This window comes from Drosophila mojavensis, unplaced genomic scaffold (assembly GCF_018153725.1).
Source record: "Drosophila mojavensis isolate 15081-1352.22 unplaced genomic scaffold, ASM1815372v1 contig_74, whole genome shotgun sequence".
Taxonomy (NCBI): Eukaryota; Metazoa; Arthropoda; class Insecta; order Diptera; family Drosophilidae; genus Drosophila; species Drosophila mojavensis.
In genome coordinates, this window is record NW_025318899.1 from 1,712,846 (window position 1) to 1,729,907 (window position 17,062).

Sequence of the window (17,062 nt, forward strand, 5' to 3'; positions counted from 1 at the left end):
CCGGGGTTAATGCTTAAGCGAAAAGAAGGTCGCAAAATTTCTCAAGTGCCAATAATTGCAGCTATTACAGCTGTCAAGCGATCCCTTTTTCTCCTTCACTTGCGACCAGCTGTAAGCGACCTACGCTCTGCCTGCTGCCGGCCGCCTGCTGCCTGCCGCCGAGAACAGGTGGCGAAGAGAGCGCTACGCTCGCTCTTTGCTGTTGCTGCTGTTACTGCTGCTCTTTCAACAAAGTTTCTTTTGCTCACTTTCTCCGGCCTGTTGCCGCTGCTCGTGGCTGCCGCTGCTGCTGCTGCTGGCCTTGGCGGCTTACCAAGCATCGAGAACCTTGAGCATTGGTCAGTTTGTTACTGGCTTTCGCAAGGTGCAGTTGCCCCGGCACTAAGAACGGTTAGTTGAGCTACTCAAGCAAGTGTATCTGTGTGTGTGTGCGTGTGTGTTGAAAGAACTTTGCATACGCAGCCATTGGCAATTGGAACACTGTGCCGCATTCCCGACACGTCTATGCTGCCTTGCGCTGTCCTGCTGATCCGGCGCACAGTTATGTGTCGTCTTGTGCTTACCGTTACCATTAATTCAGAAAGAGCAAAAGATGTAGAGGAAGAAGAAGAAGAAACGGCAGAAAAAAGTCGCTTAACTTGTTCGGATTGCGCCCCAAAGGCAAAGACTGAGCCGCGCTGACTTTGGATCAGTCGCTGTCTTTGGTAGAGTGATATGCATGAGTGTGTGCGTGCGTGTGTGTGTGTGTGTAACTGTGCCTCGGGACTTTAATGGAAGTGCTAAAAATGAAAGACTTTATAGACAGAGCATACAAAAACAAAAACAATTTGCAGTTGACCAAAAAAAAAAACTAATTTCAACTATGCTACACCTAGAGAAAAGAATGACTTAGTTCTGTTGTACAAATTAATCACATCTTTATATATATAATTACTCATTTAAAGTTAACTGTTTTTGGCGTCTCTTATAATCTATAATTAAATTTATAACTTAGTAATTTTCAATTTCGACCTTGACCGCATTCCAATTCGATTCCAGTGAACAAAAAAAAAATCAATCTTTTCTCTTAGTGTAGCTAGTGTGTCTATCAGCCGTCGTTTACCGTTACTGTTAACCGTTCGATCGGCATTTGAATGCGTGTTTCTGTTTCTGTTTCGGTTTCTGTTTGTTTTGGCTGTCGTCGTTCAATGAAAGAAATTCTTTACGATTCAAGTGTGAAGAACACATAATTCGCATGCTAAACTTGAAGAGCGAGTGCGAGCGAGAGGTGTAGAGGAGCAGGGTGTAACATACTGCTGTTGTTGGTGTTGTTGTCGCGCCTTATGCAGCTGACCTACTTAAATGAATTTGGTGCCGGACTTGGTATTCATGATGGCGTAGGCGTGCCCATGCGACAGACAGAGACAGCGCATGGCGATGGCTGACCCAAAAGACGTGCCCGCTACACAGTTTTGTTTTTGGGTTCTAGCGCTTGTTACAGGCGCTTCAGCTTTCTAGCTGTTCTTTCTTTTTCTATACAGCTTGAGGATTGTCACACGCCTGGCTTAACGAGAGTTCTCTTTTCTTTGTTTTTGTTTTCTTCTAAATAGTTTTGGCCCTTTAAGTCTAAAATTTCCGGTTTGAACGTGAAAGCGAGGCGGCACGTGAGGCAAATGCAGCGGTCGATAAGAAGGGGGCAGCGCGCGTTTAGTTGTCGCCGGCACATAATTGTCACTGAGCTACATACATACATACAAATACATACACATGTAGCTCTGCCATTTTCTTCGTTTTAGCCATTGTCAAGTGTTAGTCAACTACATACTACATATTTATTGCCAGCACTTTCGCTAAAGATCTGTCAACTGAGATAGGTTTCAATTTGTTTTCGTTTTGCCTTTTTGTTGTTTTTGGGGCAATGCACTTTCTATTTCATTCAAAATGCTAAAACGTTTCATCTTAAACTTTGGGAAGAAAACACTAGATTTTTCAGTAAGATTCCCTTGTTTTTCTTTTAATTATTGTCTTTAAGCCATCAACTAGTCCTAGTTTCGGTTTAAGTTCACTAAGTTCTACTTACATTTAACTTCAATGTTTCCACACTTGTCACAGGTTTTAACAGTTAAAACGGGTTTGAACTCTACTTGAACTACCTTTTGAACCATTTTCTTACAACTGTCAACCCAAATACATATTTTAGGTCCCATATATCAAATGCTCCCGCTGTACCACTAGTTTTTGTTGTTGTCTTATCCCCCTTTAAGACGTATACGTAATATTAAAATGGGGCACGGCAGATAAGTTGAACGCGCAACGGTTAGATGGACGCACCTGTCACAGAACTAGCTCCTCAGTCCATTAACCAGAATGAGGCGAGGCAACAAGCATTTAAACTGGTTTTTCGACAGATGCCCCCCATACAATAAAACCTCTAAAGAAGTTGCTCTCAATGCACTCAAAGAAAAAAGACTTTACAATGAGATTCAAGAGTTTGGAAGAATGTGGAATATATATCCTTCTGGAACTTTCTTCAAAACGAAAGTTTTTAAAATTTTAATAATGTAGGGAATTCCGAGATTTACTTGAATATTTTAAGAATATATTATTTTTAATTTGAAACATATTTACTGGTCTTTAGTAAAAGTTTAATCCGAATTTATTTTGATAATTCAAAAAAATCCATACGCTCTCTCGGTATCAGATCTGTATTTTCGCTCAGTGTGGTGCGACAACTGAGGCATTTGCTGAACGCTTTCTAGGCCAATGATCTTTTGGGGTACTCTCTTGAAGCTCACAGCTCTCTCTCTCTCTCGATTCTCATCTCTCAGCTCGGATGCTGCAAGGTATTCAAGTGTGGAGCACTCTGTTACGTCACAGGCCTTTCGGGGTTACATGGATGGGGGCGCTGACTAAGCTAAACTTTCACTTGGCTAATTTCGTTTTTTCTCTCTCTCTCTCTCTCCCTCACTCTTGCCCCCTTGCAGCACTAACTGTCTTTCTCTTTCACAGATTCTTGCAACGCGATGAGCTAACTTTTATACAATTGAACAAAGTGAAATGAGAAATTTAAGAATTATGGGAACTTCCCAAGGAATACTTTACACACTGAGTCTTTGTCTGCTGCTATTGGGCAGCAAGCCGTTTGTTGGAGCCCAGGATGAATCATTGGCGGGCAGCTTCCTCTCCGGTCTGTTGGATACGATCACCAGCACAGCGGATGCCAAGGATTGCCCAGGTGTTTGCGTCCATACACTGGCCACGCTCATTTGCTATGAGGTGCTCGACGACGTTCCCTGTCCCTCGCCAAGCATGAAGTGCTGCATAGAGAATGCGCCTGGTAAGACACAGCTCGATCGGCCTCATTAATCCCCAGCTAAACGTTTCCATTTCATAACTAGGCAAAAATGTGACCGCCGTGACCACTCCTAGAACCACGACAACCACTGCCAGCAGCAGCACCACACAGCGCAGCACCACGACTGTGAGCAGCACCACTAAACGCAGCACTACCACTACAACGACAACCACAACGCCCAAGCCGAAGCCAAAGCCGCAGCCGAAGCGTCCAGCTTCAACCACCACCACCACAACCACCAAGAAACCCGCTGCTACCACCAAAAAGACCACGACGAGCAAACCCAAGGATAAGGTGGAAGCCAGCAAAACGGAAGATGAGAATAGTATGTGAAACCACTTCGAAACCACCGTAAGCCACACTAAGTTCCACTTTGTTTCCACAGAGAATTGCACGGGCGTCTGTGTGGCGGATCGCATAGCCGAATACTGTGAGGCTTACTTGACCAGTGGCGGTCTCTGCAAGGAGGGCACCAAGTGCTGCGTCTCCCTGGATGAATACTCCAATGGCAAGCTGCCCAAGGACATATACATACCAGCCAGTAAGACCAAGAATAAACCCCGTCAAGAACTAGGCTTGATTTCTTCTCACTTCACAGAGCACATGAGCAATCTGAAGGGCAATCAAACTCTGCCCAAGCCCACTACCAGCAAGACGACTAGCACCACAACAACCACGACTAGCACCACAAGCACCACCACCACTACGCCCGAGCCAGCGCGCACCAAGACCCACAGCAATAACAACAGCCACGCGCAGAGCAAACCCACCAAGCATAAGAAGACCACCACAACCACCACAACAGAAGCTGCCGCCCAGGAGGAGGAGGAGGAGGAAGAGGAGGAGGAAGAAGAAGAGCAAACTTCGAGCAATAACAATAGCAACAAAAACAAACTGAAGTCGGGTCAGGATCAGGGCCAAGTGCTGAAGGAATGCGAGGGCGAGTGCATGAACGGCATCTTTGCCATCTTCTGCGATGAGATCGATTCCGATGCCTTCTGTCCCGGCGAGGGTAGCTGCTGTATAACGAGCACTGCCTCCGAGTCGACACCTGCTAAGCCAGCGTCGCCCAGCAAGCCAGCCACCAAGATCGCCAACAAGCCGGCCGCCAAGCCAGCGGCTAAGCCTGCACCACCACCACCACCAGCAACCACGTCCACACAGTCTGGCGGAGATTTGCTCTCCCAGTTCATATCCTTTGCCGAAAGCACACTGAATTCACCTGCACCACCACCACCACCGCCGGCACCGCCCGCCGTGCAGCGTTGCCCGGGCTTCTGTCTGCTCATGCTCATGGCCGCCTTCTGCGAACGACCTTCCGTCTTGTTAACGACTCCCACGACCTGCTCCAAGGGCTCAGTTTGCTGTGATAACTCACGTTCTGGTGCGCCCAAGCCGAAATTGCCGCCACCAACGGCGCCGCCAACGCCATCACCCACAGCACCACCCTACGTGTTGCCCCATACGCCCAGTCCAGATCCACGCGAGGAATGCCCCGGCTCCTGCATTGTCAGCCTGCTCAGCTTCACCTGCTTCAGTAAGTAGTTGCAGCTCGAATAAAGGGAATTCCCTCTTAATTCTCTGCTAATCTCCTCTAGAAAACGCCGAGATGACAGATTTGTTTAGATGCAAGCGGTCCGGTCAGATCTGTTGCGCGCCCAAGAGCAAAATCTTGGAGAAGCAGCAGTTCCAGACACGCAATGACACCTCCTACTTCAACTATCCGCCGCCGTATGCTCCACAGCCACCGATGCAGCAGCCACCCCCGCCGCCGTACGCACCCACCAACTACATGCCCAACCAGCCTCAAGGTCCACCACCACCTCCGCACCACGCGCATGTCTATCAACCGGGACTGCCTCCACCGCCCAGCTATGCGGATTATTATGGACCCGCACCTGGGCCGCAGCCCGCATTGCCGCCATCTGCTCCACCCGCACCACCGACAACAACAACGACCACCACGACAACCACGCCACGTCCGCACGTCTACTCCAAGTACGTGTGTGGCGTCAAGGGCACCTTGCGTACGGGTCGCTCCCGCAGCTCGCCCGCTCTCAACTATGTCTCCTATGCGCGGGCCAAGTACGGCGTACAGCGCACGGCCAGACAGCTGTCGACAACCTATGCTGGCGGCAGTGGAACCATTAACAAGTCCAACGAACGCCTCGTGCTCGGCTCCGCCATTGTGCCCATTCAGATTCACAATGACAAGCTGGGCGACCTGGTGGGCAGCAGCGGAGTTCAGAGCAATCAGCTGCGCTCCTATCACGATCAGCCAGAGCTGTCGTCGTCGTCGGCGATTGTCTATCCGGAATACTATCAGCACAACAGCTACTCGAGTCCCGGACAGCTGTCGGCCAACTACAGCACTCGACGTCGCGCGCGCGTGGTTGGCGGCGAGGATGGCGAAAATGGCGAGTGGTGCTGGCAGGTGGCGCTCATCAATTCGCTCAATCAGTATTTGTGTGGTGCAGCGCTCATTGGCACTCAATGGGTGCTGACTGCAGCGCATTGTGTTACCAAGTGAGTGCACCTTACCTAGTCCTAATCTAAGGTTAGCTTATCTAATACTCTCTCGTTTTCCCTTTACTTTCTCTCGCAGCATTGTTCGCTCCGGCGATGCGATCTACGTGCGCGTGGGTGACTACGATCTGACACGTAAGTATGGCAGTCCGGGCGCCCAGACGCTGCGCGTGGCCACCACGTATATACACCACAACCACAATAGCCAAACGCTGGACAACGACATTGCGCTGCTCAAGCTGCACGGCCAGGCGGAGCTGCGAGATGGCGTCTGTTTGGTTTGCCTGCCGGCGCGTGGTGTCAGCCATACGGCGGGCAAGCGCTGTACGGTCACGGGCTACGGGTACATGGGCGAAGGTGAGTGCCAGGAATGACCCCATCAAGGCATCAAGATACTAATCTCCAACCCACTCTCAGCTGGCCCCATTCCGTTGCGTGTGCGCGAGGCGGAGATACCCATTGTCAGCGATACGGAGTGCATTAGGAAGGTGAACGCGGTCACGGAGAAGATCTTCATACTGCCCGCTTCCAGCTTCTGTGCCGGCGGCGAGGAGGGACACGATGCCTGCCAGGGTGATGGCGGTGGCCCGCTGGTCTGCCAGGACGATGGCTTCTTCGAGCTGGCCGGCCTCGTCTCTTGGGGCTTCGGCTGCGGTCGGGTGGATGTGCCCGGTGTTTATGTGAAGGTCTCCTCGTTCATAGGCTGGATCAATCAGATAATAAGCGTCAATAATTTATAGTTGGCCGAGCCAAAGCTAAGTTGGAACCCCGCACTTGTAGCACACTCCTCTCATCCTTGATTCGGGAATGGTCTATGACTGAGGCTTGGGTTCCCCAAAACCAATAATGGGTCTCCGGCAACCTAACCACGACTGTTAACGTAAACCCAATCCTAGTGTAATCTAACTCACATCTACTAACACCACACCCCCCTCCCCCCCTCGTAGAACAAACAAAGTATTCCCCTGATCCCCTCTTACTATACTTATATACGATATAAATAATAATATAAAAGCAAAAAACCTATTGTAAACTGTTTTTGTATATACAAAAAAAGAAAATACAAGAAAATACGTTCGTCATATTTCATAAACAACAAAACGAATGTAGAAAAAATTAATTTGAAACGTTGAGCTTGGGCGAGGGGCATCACCACGAATAACCCTTTCGGATTTTTAACGGAAAATAGCCGAAAAAAATGGTTACTTAATGAGATGGAATTAAGGAAAGTGTTCAAGTGATCGTTATGTGCCCATGCCCTAGCGTATCTCTGTTCTCAAGCAAAAGCTAGCTGTACTCGATTTCTCTATAGGTAAATTTCTGTTTTACTCTATAAGCATCTAGTCTCTAATATATTCACACACGCCAAAAAAAACTCTTTAGCATACCCTTTGCATATGCTGTGCTGGGCATATTAAAGAGTTGATCAAAATGTCTGCGCAGCTGTGGAGGTATTTTCCCACTCTCACTCTGACTCTCACTATCCCTCTCCCTCTCTCTCTCTCAGTCTTGCTTATGGCTGTTCGCACCCAATTGACAGCTAGGAGAGAGAGCCAGGCAAGAGGCGGAGACATCCAGCACAAATAGCAACAGCAAAATCTCTCTAACTGACTTCTAATAAGAGTCGCGCAGCTGAAAAACTTACCCCTCATTGGCCTACAGTGAAATGCCTTCGTCTGCAGATCTTCGGCAACGAGCTTCGGGTTTCGTCTTCGTCTTCGGCTACGCATACTAAAACGCTTGAGTAGCTTGTTGTTGTTGTTGTTGTTGCTTTTCTTTTGCTTCGTTTTTTTCTTCGCCTTTTTAACCCTTTCGGCAGCGACGTCTGCTGCGTGATTCTATGTACATGTTTTTTCTTTCCTGCATCTCAACTCTCTCTCTCTCTCTCTCTCTCACTCTCGCTCTCTCTGCTCGAAAGAATCTCGAAGATGCAGCAAAAAGGGTTCCACGAGCTGCGCGTCGTTGTCGCTGCGAGAACAGAAGTTCGTCTGGCCTCGAGCTGAGCGGATGGCAGAGATCGAGATCGAAATCGAAAAAACAAAACACAAAACAAATAATTAAACAACGATCTTTACGAAACGTTGCTCAATCCTGGAGTGTAGTGTAGTTGATTTTAGCTTTCTTGTAGTGCATCCTTATTTGATTTTGAGTTCGTTTTTGAGTTTTTTGTGTGTGTAATTTGCATGCATTTAGTCTTGGTTCTTTGTGCTTGTGCCTCTTTGTCCTTGTTTGGTTGTCCTTCTCGTCCTCGCTTAACACACAACAACGACAACAACAATGGAGACGAATTCTCCCACAACAACAACAGCAACAGCAGCAGTAGTCGCAGCCGCAGCCACAGCAATCGCAGTGGCAGCTTCCACAACAGTTTCGGCTACGAGCACAGCTCCCTCGCCAGCCGGCAAGGCACACAGCTTGGTCACAGGAAGCGGAAGCTCCGGCTGCTCGGCCAGCAACACTCTGCTCCAGTCGCTGCCCCAATCACTGCTCACCACCACCACCACCGCCGCCAGCAACAGCAACAGCATCGAGCTGCTCAAGCAGGACGATGTCAACAATCTGTCCTTGGCCAGCGGCCTCTCCGAGGGACAGCGCTCACTATCCGGCGCACCCTCGGCCTCGTCCAGCCCGATCCTCAGTCCGCAGGGCAAGATCTTTGGACGGAACGCAAACGGCACATGTAAGTATGAAATAGGTATGAAATAAGTAATGAAATAGATTGTAAGAAGTGATATTTTAAAGTGATAAAATGGGAGATCCGCAGGAATTGTGTAGTGAGAGTGAAAAGTGCATAAAAACAAGTTTATTTGGATTCATATAAATATCCATAATTTCACATATTAGCTTGAAACTTTTTAAAATGTATAGAAAGATATCTGAGTAGTATTCAGAAGTAGAAATTAAAATACAATGACGATCTTTAAGATCTACATGCAATTTCTTGAGCATCATATAAAAGAATTATAGTGAAATCTATATAGAAAATATGATAACAAATCAATGCGGGTCTATATGGTCTATATATAGCTATAAAAATAATGTTAAGAAAATACATAATTTCTTTTCTTATATTAACATTAACCTTAAGGGTAGATATGACACTGAGGACTCGAATGAGACAAAGAGCTTGGCGATCTCACTAAGTGCGACCGTTTTTTTCAAAGCAGCGCTCAAAAAGGAATACAGATACATATAGAAAATTCCCTAAATGTGTTTTATATTTTCGTTATATAGTCTTGAGATAATTATTTCATAAGTCTACAAATTATATGGGTATTTTGTGGCATTACTAGAAATCTTGAAAAAATCTGATCAATTGATGGGCATAGAGCGTAAAAATTTTATTTTCCATCCATTCTATCTTTCAGTCTTAACTGGAGTTTGTAAGCTTTTTAAAATCCACTCAAATTTATATTAAACTTCATTTTTCTTTTTTTTTTTTTAATTTCTTTTTATACAAATTCGCGCTGCATATCAAATTCTTCAGCCAGTTCAGTCTTTGCTTTTTCTTTTGTTTTCTTCAATTTCCCGCGCTTTTCGAAGCTTCGCCGGTTCTGTGTGAGATTTGTTTTTGGTTTTGTTGTGTGTAACGGAAATGTGAAACAATAGAAAAAGTTGCCGTTGCTTTAGCTTTGCAATTTAGAATCCGGTTTGCATTTCCTTGGTGCTGCGAGCGTAAGAAACCCACCCTGAGCAGGACCTTAGATAGGGGCAGCAGCAGGATCAGCAGCAGCGGCAGCAGCAGGATCTATTGTCTAGCTATACAAATGGAGGACATCCAATGAAATGTGCGCCAGAACTCAGGTAGCTCTTGGCTTACCCACACGATAGGTGCGTCTTAGGGGTAGCATCAAGAAAAAAACCTACCCCAGCCCCTGGCTGAGGGTAGCTAACGAGGCATTGGCCTTGCCTCCGAGTCACAATTCGTTTGCTCTTGCCAAGCTTTTCTTTTTTTTTTTTTTTTTTTTTTGCTTCAGCTGGCAGCTTCATCAGCGGCCATTGGCACGTACGAACGCTCCAAAGTTATGGCCATCGATGGTATTTTGAACGATCCAAGAATTTTGAGCAAAAAAAAAACATATAAAGTCTGCCATCCATCCAATTTTTATCGTTGTATATGAGAAATAGTTTTCGGTTCAGCAGTTCGAACGGCGTCTGCGAATCAATGCGCGTTTTTTTTTTCTTTCTGTCTTTTGCCTGTTGACCATAATCGAAGCGAACGCCAACGATTGACGGCCCTCACACACACATACACACACACACACACGTGTACACACAGACTCACCTGGTCTGCCGGCCAGGCTGTGCGGCTTGGTATGTGGCGTCGAATGTCATTATTGCTTTCAAGTGCCAACTAAAAAGCAACTGCAGTTCATTTTTTGTCCATCTTTGCCATTTGCCAACGCATAAAAACAACATATTTAGCAAATGACAACAACAGCAGCAGCAGCAGCAGTAACAACAACAACGTCAACATAAGCAGCAGCCAACATTAAAAGTCTTGGCCCAACAACGCGCAACATATAAAAGCGCTGGCAGCTGACCGTGAATACGAGCTAATACCCTGTAATTACGAAATTGATTAGACACTCTTATACACACGTGTCTAATCCTATATGCACTTATATTTTGCACTTGTAACAGTAATAATACATTGACATTTTTATACTGGAAATTATACTTCAGCTTGTTCTTATACTTTCCCTTATACAAGTACTTATATTGCTACTTATACTGGTACTTATACTCATGTTCAGTTGTAGTTATACTGATACTTGCACTTGTACTTATACACAGACTTTTAACGGCACTTATACTAGCACTTATACTTGACACTTATACTAGAACTTATACTTGTACGTAAAATGAAACTTATATTCATATTTATAAGCTGAACATACTCGAAACTAAGCTTTCTCTTGACTCCTCGACTCTGCTGTCTCTCTCTCTCTCTCTCCGTTCACAATATACCCGCCATTAAACATTTGCCAATGAGTACAGGGTATATAGCAGGCGGTAGCAAAAAGCGACCCGCAAATTAAATAAATAATAAAAAATAAAAAAAATCAACAAGCTGCAGCAAGCGAGTGACAATCAGCGCGCCAAGCGCTGCTGCCCAGAAGACAGTGAATCGCAGGCCCCCAACCCAGGCCCAACCCCAAGCGCGGCCACATGGCCAGACAGTTCCACTTCCAGTTCCAGTTCCAGTTCCAGCTCTTCTCCTGCTGCCTGGTCCTGCCACTGCTCCAGCTGCGCGCTCCCCTCGCATTATTTGTGTATTGAAATCACGTCTCATTTATTTATTGCTGCAAATTCCTCGCCCCACTCGCCCCGCTCGGCTTCTCAGTGCCACAGTCGTCCCTCAGCCGCCCAGTCGCTGCTATCCACATCTCTGATGTCTTCCATCCACAGAGTCCCGCTTCTGTTTTACGCAAAAAGATTCTGCGTCTGCGTTAAATACTCCTCACTGGGCAGACACAGGCAAGAGGCATAGAAGAAGTGTCGCTTGGACAGTCCCACTTAACCCCAAAGGGATCAGATATATACTCCTTTAATGAGGCTATTTAATATTAGTTGCATATGATCTTGATAGAATTTATATGGATCTGTATCGGCTAGAGTCTTCTGATCTTCTCATATCCATGTGCAAGTACACTTCATTTTAACTTCCCATATTAATATATGCTGGCAATAACTAAGAATTTAGAGGAGTACTTTTGGATATTCGATAAATACGATCGAAATGATAGTATGATAAAATCTTCTGTTATTTTTTAATATATAAGAATAAGAAGAGCGCAGCAATAGCAATAAAGAGACAATATTTTCTGATATCTTCCCAGTTTTAATAAGTTACAAAATCTTCCGACAGAGTCTTGTAGAGGTTCTAACAACTTCTGAGATCTGACGAATTATTTCATTCATTAAATTTCTCAAACCAATTGCCTTAAAATAATTTCGACTTTTATAGCCAACTATATGTAGAGTTATATATCCATCAAAAATAATAACCATTGCAGTTTAATTTGATATCTGAGCCAACTTTGCAATCTCCTTCGTTGCGCATTCAAGTTTTATGGAGTTTATGGGTTTCTGCTTGGGATTCCTTTAAAAATTGTTGCCTTCAATAGTTTGTCAACGTGTCATAAATTGTGACAGGCATGCAATCATGGGTTAATGATTGGCAACGCATCAAGTGACAACACCAACTACACCACGCTACATGCTTGCTGTACAGCCACCGCCACCTTCAACTCCATCCCATGCGCCTCCTGCTCCAACCTCCTGCTCCAACCTCCTGCTTTTACTCGTGTAGTTTGTTGCGCTTGTAGCAGCGCCAGCGTCTGCGCATGCGCTCAAAAAACAAGTGAGTTATGGCGCATTAGGGCTAATAGACTAAGACATACCCTGTAATTTGATTTTGATTGGTAGATACATAGTAGGAAATTTTAGATATAGAACAATTACTTGTTCTCTACTAATTATTGAAGTGAACTAAAAAAATATAAAAATCCGTAATTATTATTATTATTAATCTCTTCTGAATGAACAAAGCCTATGTCTGCATACCCGTATATGAATCTCTTAAGTACAGGGTATACAAAAACCAGGCATTGATGTGCCCAACCAACGATCGATGTGCTTTGTTTTTCCTTTTCTTTTCTCTTTTTATCTTTTTGTGATTTTGCCCTGTTTTGTTATAATTTAGTTGGCTCAGCTCGTTTTTCTATTAATTAAAGCTGCTAGAGAGCACTGGGAAACTGGAAAGCATTGAGACTGGGTCTGGCTGGAGAGCCGTCTGCTACCCAAAAGGCCGGACTAAAATATTCTCACATAATTATTTACGATTTGACATAATCATCAGCGCTTCGCCTCATTGGCGGCCTTTTGAGCGCAACGCGAGCCATAAATTGTGGCTTGACGAGAAGGTTTTGATGATGATGATGATGATGACGATGATGAGCAGAAGCTGCTGCAGATCTAGGCAAAAATAACTATCATAATTTACACAGACAGAGAGAGAGGGAGAGCAAGAGAGAGGGAGAGAAACATTAAAATTTTGAGCTAAAAAAATGAGAGAAATAAAAAGGATTAAAATGTTGCTTTGGTTCCCTTTTGGCTTTCGCCTTGGCTAAGCGCATGCGTGACGCATTTCTAACGAGTTTTGTGCCGAGCCCGAGTATCCTTGGCTCTTTAAAGGACGAAAGCGAAAGGGTTGCACACATACACACGCACACACACACACATACGCTCGCTCACATTTGCTTATGCAGATGAGCTCGTTCCCAACTTCGTCCGTTCATTTTTTTTTACTTTTCGTTTTTTTTTTTTTTGATTGGGTTTCGTTTTTTTCTTTCTCGCTTTTTTTTCGTGCTTTGCAAAAGGGTTTACGGTCCAGACGTCCGTCGAGTTTTTTTTAGTATAAAAAAAGGCGAATTTAATTAAATTTTTTTCTTATGGTCTCTCAACGTTGTGAGAACTTAGCGGCGAGGCAGCTCTATAAATATCATTTTGATACCCGGTCTGAAGCTGTAGCATAAGAAGAAGATTCTGAAGAGCACGCGGAAGTTTTTTATCTTTGAAATTTAGTCATAAGAAGTGTAGTGCATAGAAAAAATTTATGTTTATATGGTATGTTGCCTGTTTGGTTAGATCTATTTCTTTCAATTTAGAAATCTTTTTTTGTGCGTATGATATATCTATATATGATGATATATGATATATACCAGACCTTAAATATAAATATATACTATACTAGCATATCCAAAGTTTACTTAATAACCTTTCTATCTCTCTCTCTCTCTCTCTCTTTCTTTCTTTCCTTCCTTATCCCTTAGTAATCACCACATCTCGACCTAGCAACGAGGCGGAGGTGCAGCTGTATCGAGTGCTGCAGCGCGCCAGTCTGTTGGCCTACTACGACACATTGCTGGAGATGGGGGGCGATGACGTGCAGCAGCTGTACGATGCGGGCGAGGAGGAGTTCCTGGAGATAATGGCATTAGTGGGCATGGCATCGAAGCCCTTGCATGTGCGGCGTCTGCAGAAGGCGCTGCACGAATGGGCCAACAATCCGAGCTTGTTTCAAGGAGCCATGCTGCCGCAGCTAGGTAAGAGCGAAAGAGAGAGAGAGAGAGAGAAAGATAGATAGTAAAAGCTAACTAATGTTTCCCTATCTTAGGTTTATGTGAGACACCTACCAAGCCCGCGCCCGCTTTAATATTCAACTCAGACTCAACGCCCGCACTGCCACGCCATAAATACGCATCCTTTCAGCCCACAGCTCCAATTCCCTCTGCGGCTGCTGCTGCTGCTGCTGCGGCTGCGGCTGCTTCAGTGGCTCCATCTTCAGTTGCCAATGCCCAGATGCTGGCGCAGATTAGTGCGCCCGTCATGTGCCCCGCTCTGCCCGTGCTGCAGAGTCCGACGGCGACGCCTCTGGTGGTCAGCAATGCGGGCAGCTGTGTGGCTGGGGCCAGCACGGCGCATCAGGTGTCGTCCAGCTCGCCGCAGCTGACGCCTGTGCTCACCGAGCTGCAGGTGCAGCGCATCACGATGTGCGCCGACAAGATAGCGCGACAGCTGCCGCAGCGGGAGCCGCGCGCCCAGACCTCCAAGAAGCGCACCACTCGCGAGCTGGAGCAGGTGATTGCCATGGCGGAGCACGATCCGAGGCGCATGGATGAGATACGTAAGTATTCGGCTATCTATGGTAGATTCGATTGCAAGCGACGCCCAGAGAAGCCGCTGACACTGCACGAGGTCTGCGTGAATGAGGCGGCGGCGCAGCTCTGTCGTAATCCCCAGACCATTTGGCTGCTCACGCGGCGCGACGAGCTCTTCCCACTGGCTCGCCAGATCGTCAAGGATGCGGGCTTTGGCCATTCGGCCAGCATAGCCCGCTATGGCGGTCTGCTCACCCAGCTGCCCAACCAGGCAATGCAGCGTACGAACATTGATCTGGACTGCGAGTCCAGCGATGCCATGACTGCTGCCTCGGCATCGGCATCTGCATCAGCCTCAGCTGGCGGTGCTGTGCTGCCCAGCGTCAAGCGGCAGCGCCTGTCCTCCACAGAGGCGGCTCAGCTGCCCAGCGAACTGAATCGGGTAAGGAAGACGGAATCCATTGAGCCTTAATCTGTGGTCTAGATTATCTGGTGCAGTGCGCTTCAGCTTCCAAACAAAGTTAACCCAACATTTTGCTTTGCAGCTTGTGGTGCGATCGAAAGATCATTCAATTTACTAACGTCTGCCTAGAGGTTCTTTTTAGAATATCTAGTTGCGATATTATACTCTCCATATAATTGTATATAGAACTTGCTTATAGCTCGTAGTCTTTGGTATTTGTTTGTTTGTTTAGATTTAATGAAAGCCTAGTCTCATACGTTTAAGTATTTTACGTAGGTCTGAAAAATGACTAACTACTAACCTAACTAACTACTGAGACCTGTCTGTCCTTCTAGGTGTTCCTATCCATACTTATTTCTTTCTTATTTCTCTCTTCCTCTCTCTTTTTAATTCTTTCTTGTTATTCTTTCATCTATTATTTTTTTCTGCTATAAAATTTCATTAAAATATAATCAAAATTAAATAATCTTTGACTGTTCTACGTGTGAATGTATTACTAAATATTAGATATAAATAGAGTATGTAGTGTTAATATATTTGTTTCTTAATATATTTGTTGTTGTTGTTCTTTGTAGTTAAATATTTATTATTTTTTTGTTATCCAACTAAAACTAAGCTCTAATACTATATTGTCTTTATTCCTGAACCTCATACCAAGCTCAACTAACTTATCCAATTTAAACATCAAACGTTCCCTTATACTATCACGTCTATCCCAAACTAACATAACCCTAATCAATCCCAATCATAATTTACTTATCTTTTGTTTTTCTAAACAACTCTTTATCTCTAATACCCAAACCCAATATTATCTAGTTCAACCTAACCTAGCCAAATCTTATCTCAATGCCAGCACATTCTTTACTCAATCCTAGCCCACTTAGTTCTAGTTCCGTTTATATAGTGCGTAGTCTTCTCCGTTATATATATACATATATTGATATATTGACTTCTGCAATATTTGGTGTACCTTTCGTTGAGCCAATAAATAAATTTCGATTGCTTTTTGAAAACCCAAACGAACAACCCGTGTATTCCTTGCCTTGCTTAATGCGCTGCTCTGCCGAGCATAGCTTTCAAAATATATTCCCGAAATTTTTAATCAACAATCTTTTTGAATACCAAAAAAATACCATAATATACCAACTCAAAGGAAGCTGTGGAGGATTCGCGCTACAATCTATTTGCGATGTATCAAAAGTTTGCCAAGCCGCCGTTCGATTTAACGGAAATAGCCAAATTCTCGTAAGTATATACAATGTATCAGATACACTATATACTATATATCTAATATGTATGTCATATATCTCAGATTGGGCAAATCGGCGGACTTTGAGGACAACGATTCGCGCTTCTCCTTCAGCAACTCCAGCTCGCCGCCCCTGCCAGTGAGTATGTGTTGTGGAGCGTCCAAACGTCCCGTCCCATCAGCTGGCTGGCTAAAAAATGTATCTTAAGTAATGCTCCATCAAATTTCCCATAGGGCAATGGTCTGGAAAGTGAAAGATCGCCCGTCTCATCGCTGGACGCGTGCTGCCCAAAGCCGAACGAGAGTCTCAGCCTGGGCGAAACTGTGGATCTAACAGCTGCCGGGGTGCAGGTCATCTCAGCGGCGGGTGACAATATCATTGCCGTGGCGAATCCCGCCCTGGCACTCAGCCCCACACTGAACGAGGTGCTCAAGCGGAATGTGGCCTCACCCGAGATTTAGGAATGAGCAGCTATACATAGATATGCATATACATATGTTTAATAGTAAATTAGGATAAATTTCTGTGCAATTTAATTAAATTAAACTTGTTAGACCTAAGTCCTTATAATTAAGTCAATAACTAGCTTGTATATCCTGTGATCTAAACTATTCTGTAATAAACATAAACGAGAGTGCTTAAGTCGCGCATATCCGACTGAGAGACACCCGGTATTGAGCTTCACTAAATTTTAGCCCTGTTACTTTCCTTTGCAAAGGATTTTTAAAGGCTTTCGATTGACTAATTTTCGGTCTTATAGCGAGAATGGCATAAAAAACATAAATTGATATTGATATCGAAAAGTATTTAATTCAAAGACCAA

At 45.1% G+C, this 17,062-nt stretch overlaps 2 protein-coding genes across 4 annotated transcripts; both read left to right on the forward strand.

Moving 5' to 3' along the window:
- Window positions 1-283: 283 nt before the first annotated feature.
- LOC6586566 (protein masquerade) lies at window positions 284-6,804 on the forward strand. Its single transcript, XM_032733259.2, has 8 exons — window positions 284-390; window positions 2,989-3,316; window positions 3,378-3,659; window positions 3,720-3,875; window positions 3,933-4,871; window positions 4,933-5,860; window positions 5,940-6,217; window positions 6,278-6,804. The coding sequence occupies exons 2-8, from the start codon at window positions 3,037-3,039 to the stop codon at window positions 6,598-6,600; spliced, it is 3,186 nt and encodes a 1,061-aa protein (XP_032589150.1). The 5' UTR covers window positions 284-390; window positions 2,989-3,036; the 3' UTR covers window positions 6,601-6,804.
- Window positions 6,805-7,843: 1,039 nt separating this feature from the next.
- Window positions 7,844-16,848, forward strand: LOC6586567 (NGFI-A-binding protein homolog). Of its 3 annotated transcripts, none has more exons than XM_032733260.2 (6): window positions 7,844-8,540; window positions 13,699-13,971; window positions 14,043-14,968; window positions 16,143-16,234; window positions 16,302-16,377; window positions 16,473-16,848. In XM_032733260.2, the coding sequence occupies exons 1-6, from the start codon at window positions 8,138-8,140 to the stop codon at window positions 16,698-16,700; spliced, it is 1,998 nt and encodes a 665-aa protein (XP_032589151.2). In that variant the 5' UTR covers window positions 7,844-8,137; the 3' UTR covers window positions 16,701-16,848. The 3 variants fall into 3 exon arrangements, with proteins under 3 accessions (XP_032589151.2, XP_043866111.1, XP_032589152.1); XM_044010176.1 differs by having other exon boundaries at window positions 16,302-16,381; window positions 16,448-16,665; XM_032733261.2 differs by having other exon boundaries at window positions 16,302-16,381; window positions 16,473-16,577.
- The last annotated feature ends 214 nt before the right edge of the window (window positions 16,849-17,062 follow it).

What these genes read in the sequence shown, in the direction of transcription:
- LOC6586567 (XM_032733260.2), top strand. Translation starts at nt 8,138, where the DNA reads ATGGAGACGAATTCTCCCACAACAACAACAGCAACAGCAGCAGTAGTC. An exon ending in ACGGAACGCAAACGGCACAT is followed by an intron (nt 8,541 to 13,698) that starts GTAAGTATGAAA and finishes CTTATCCCTTAG; the next exon opens with TAATCACCACATCTCGACCT. An exon ending in TGCCCAGCGAACTGAATCGG is followed by an intron (nt 14,969 to 16,142) that starts GTAAGGAAGACG and finishes ACCAACTCAAAG; the next exon opens with GAAGCTGTGGAGGATTCGCG.
- LOC6586566 (XM_032733259.2), top strand. Translation starts at nt 3,037, where the DNA reads ATGAGAAATTTAAGAATTATGGGAACTTCCCAAGGAATACTTTACACA. An exon ending in GCTCAGCTTCACCTGCTTCA is followed by an intron (nt 4,872 to 4,932) that starts GTAAGTAGTTGC and finishes AATCTCCTCTAG; the next exon opens with AAAACGCCGAGATGACAGAT. An exon ending in CTACGGGTACATGGGCGAAG is followed by an intron (nt 6,218 to 6,277) that starts GTGAGTGCCAGG and finishes ACCCACTCTCAG; the next exon opens with CTGGCCCCATTCCGTTGCGT.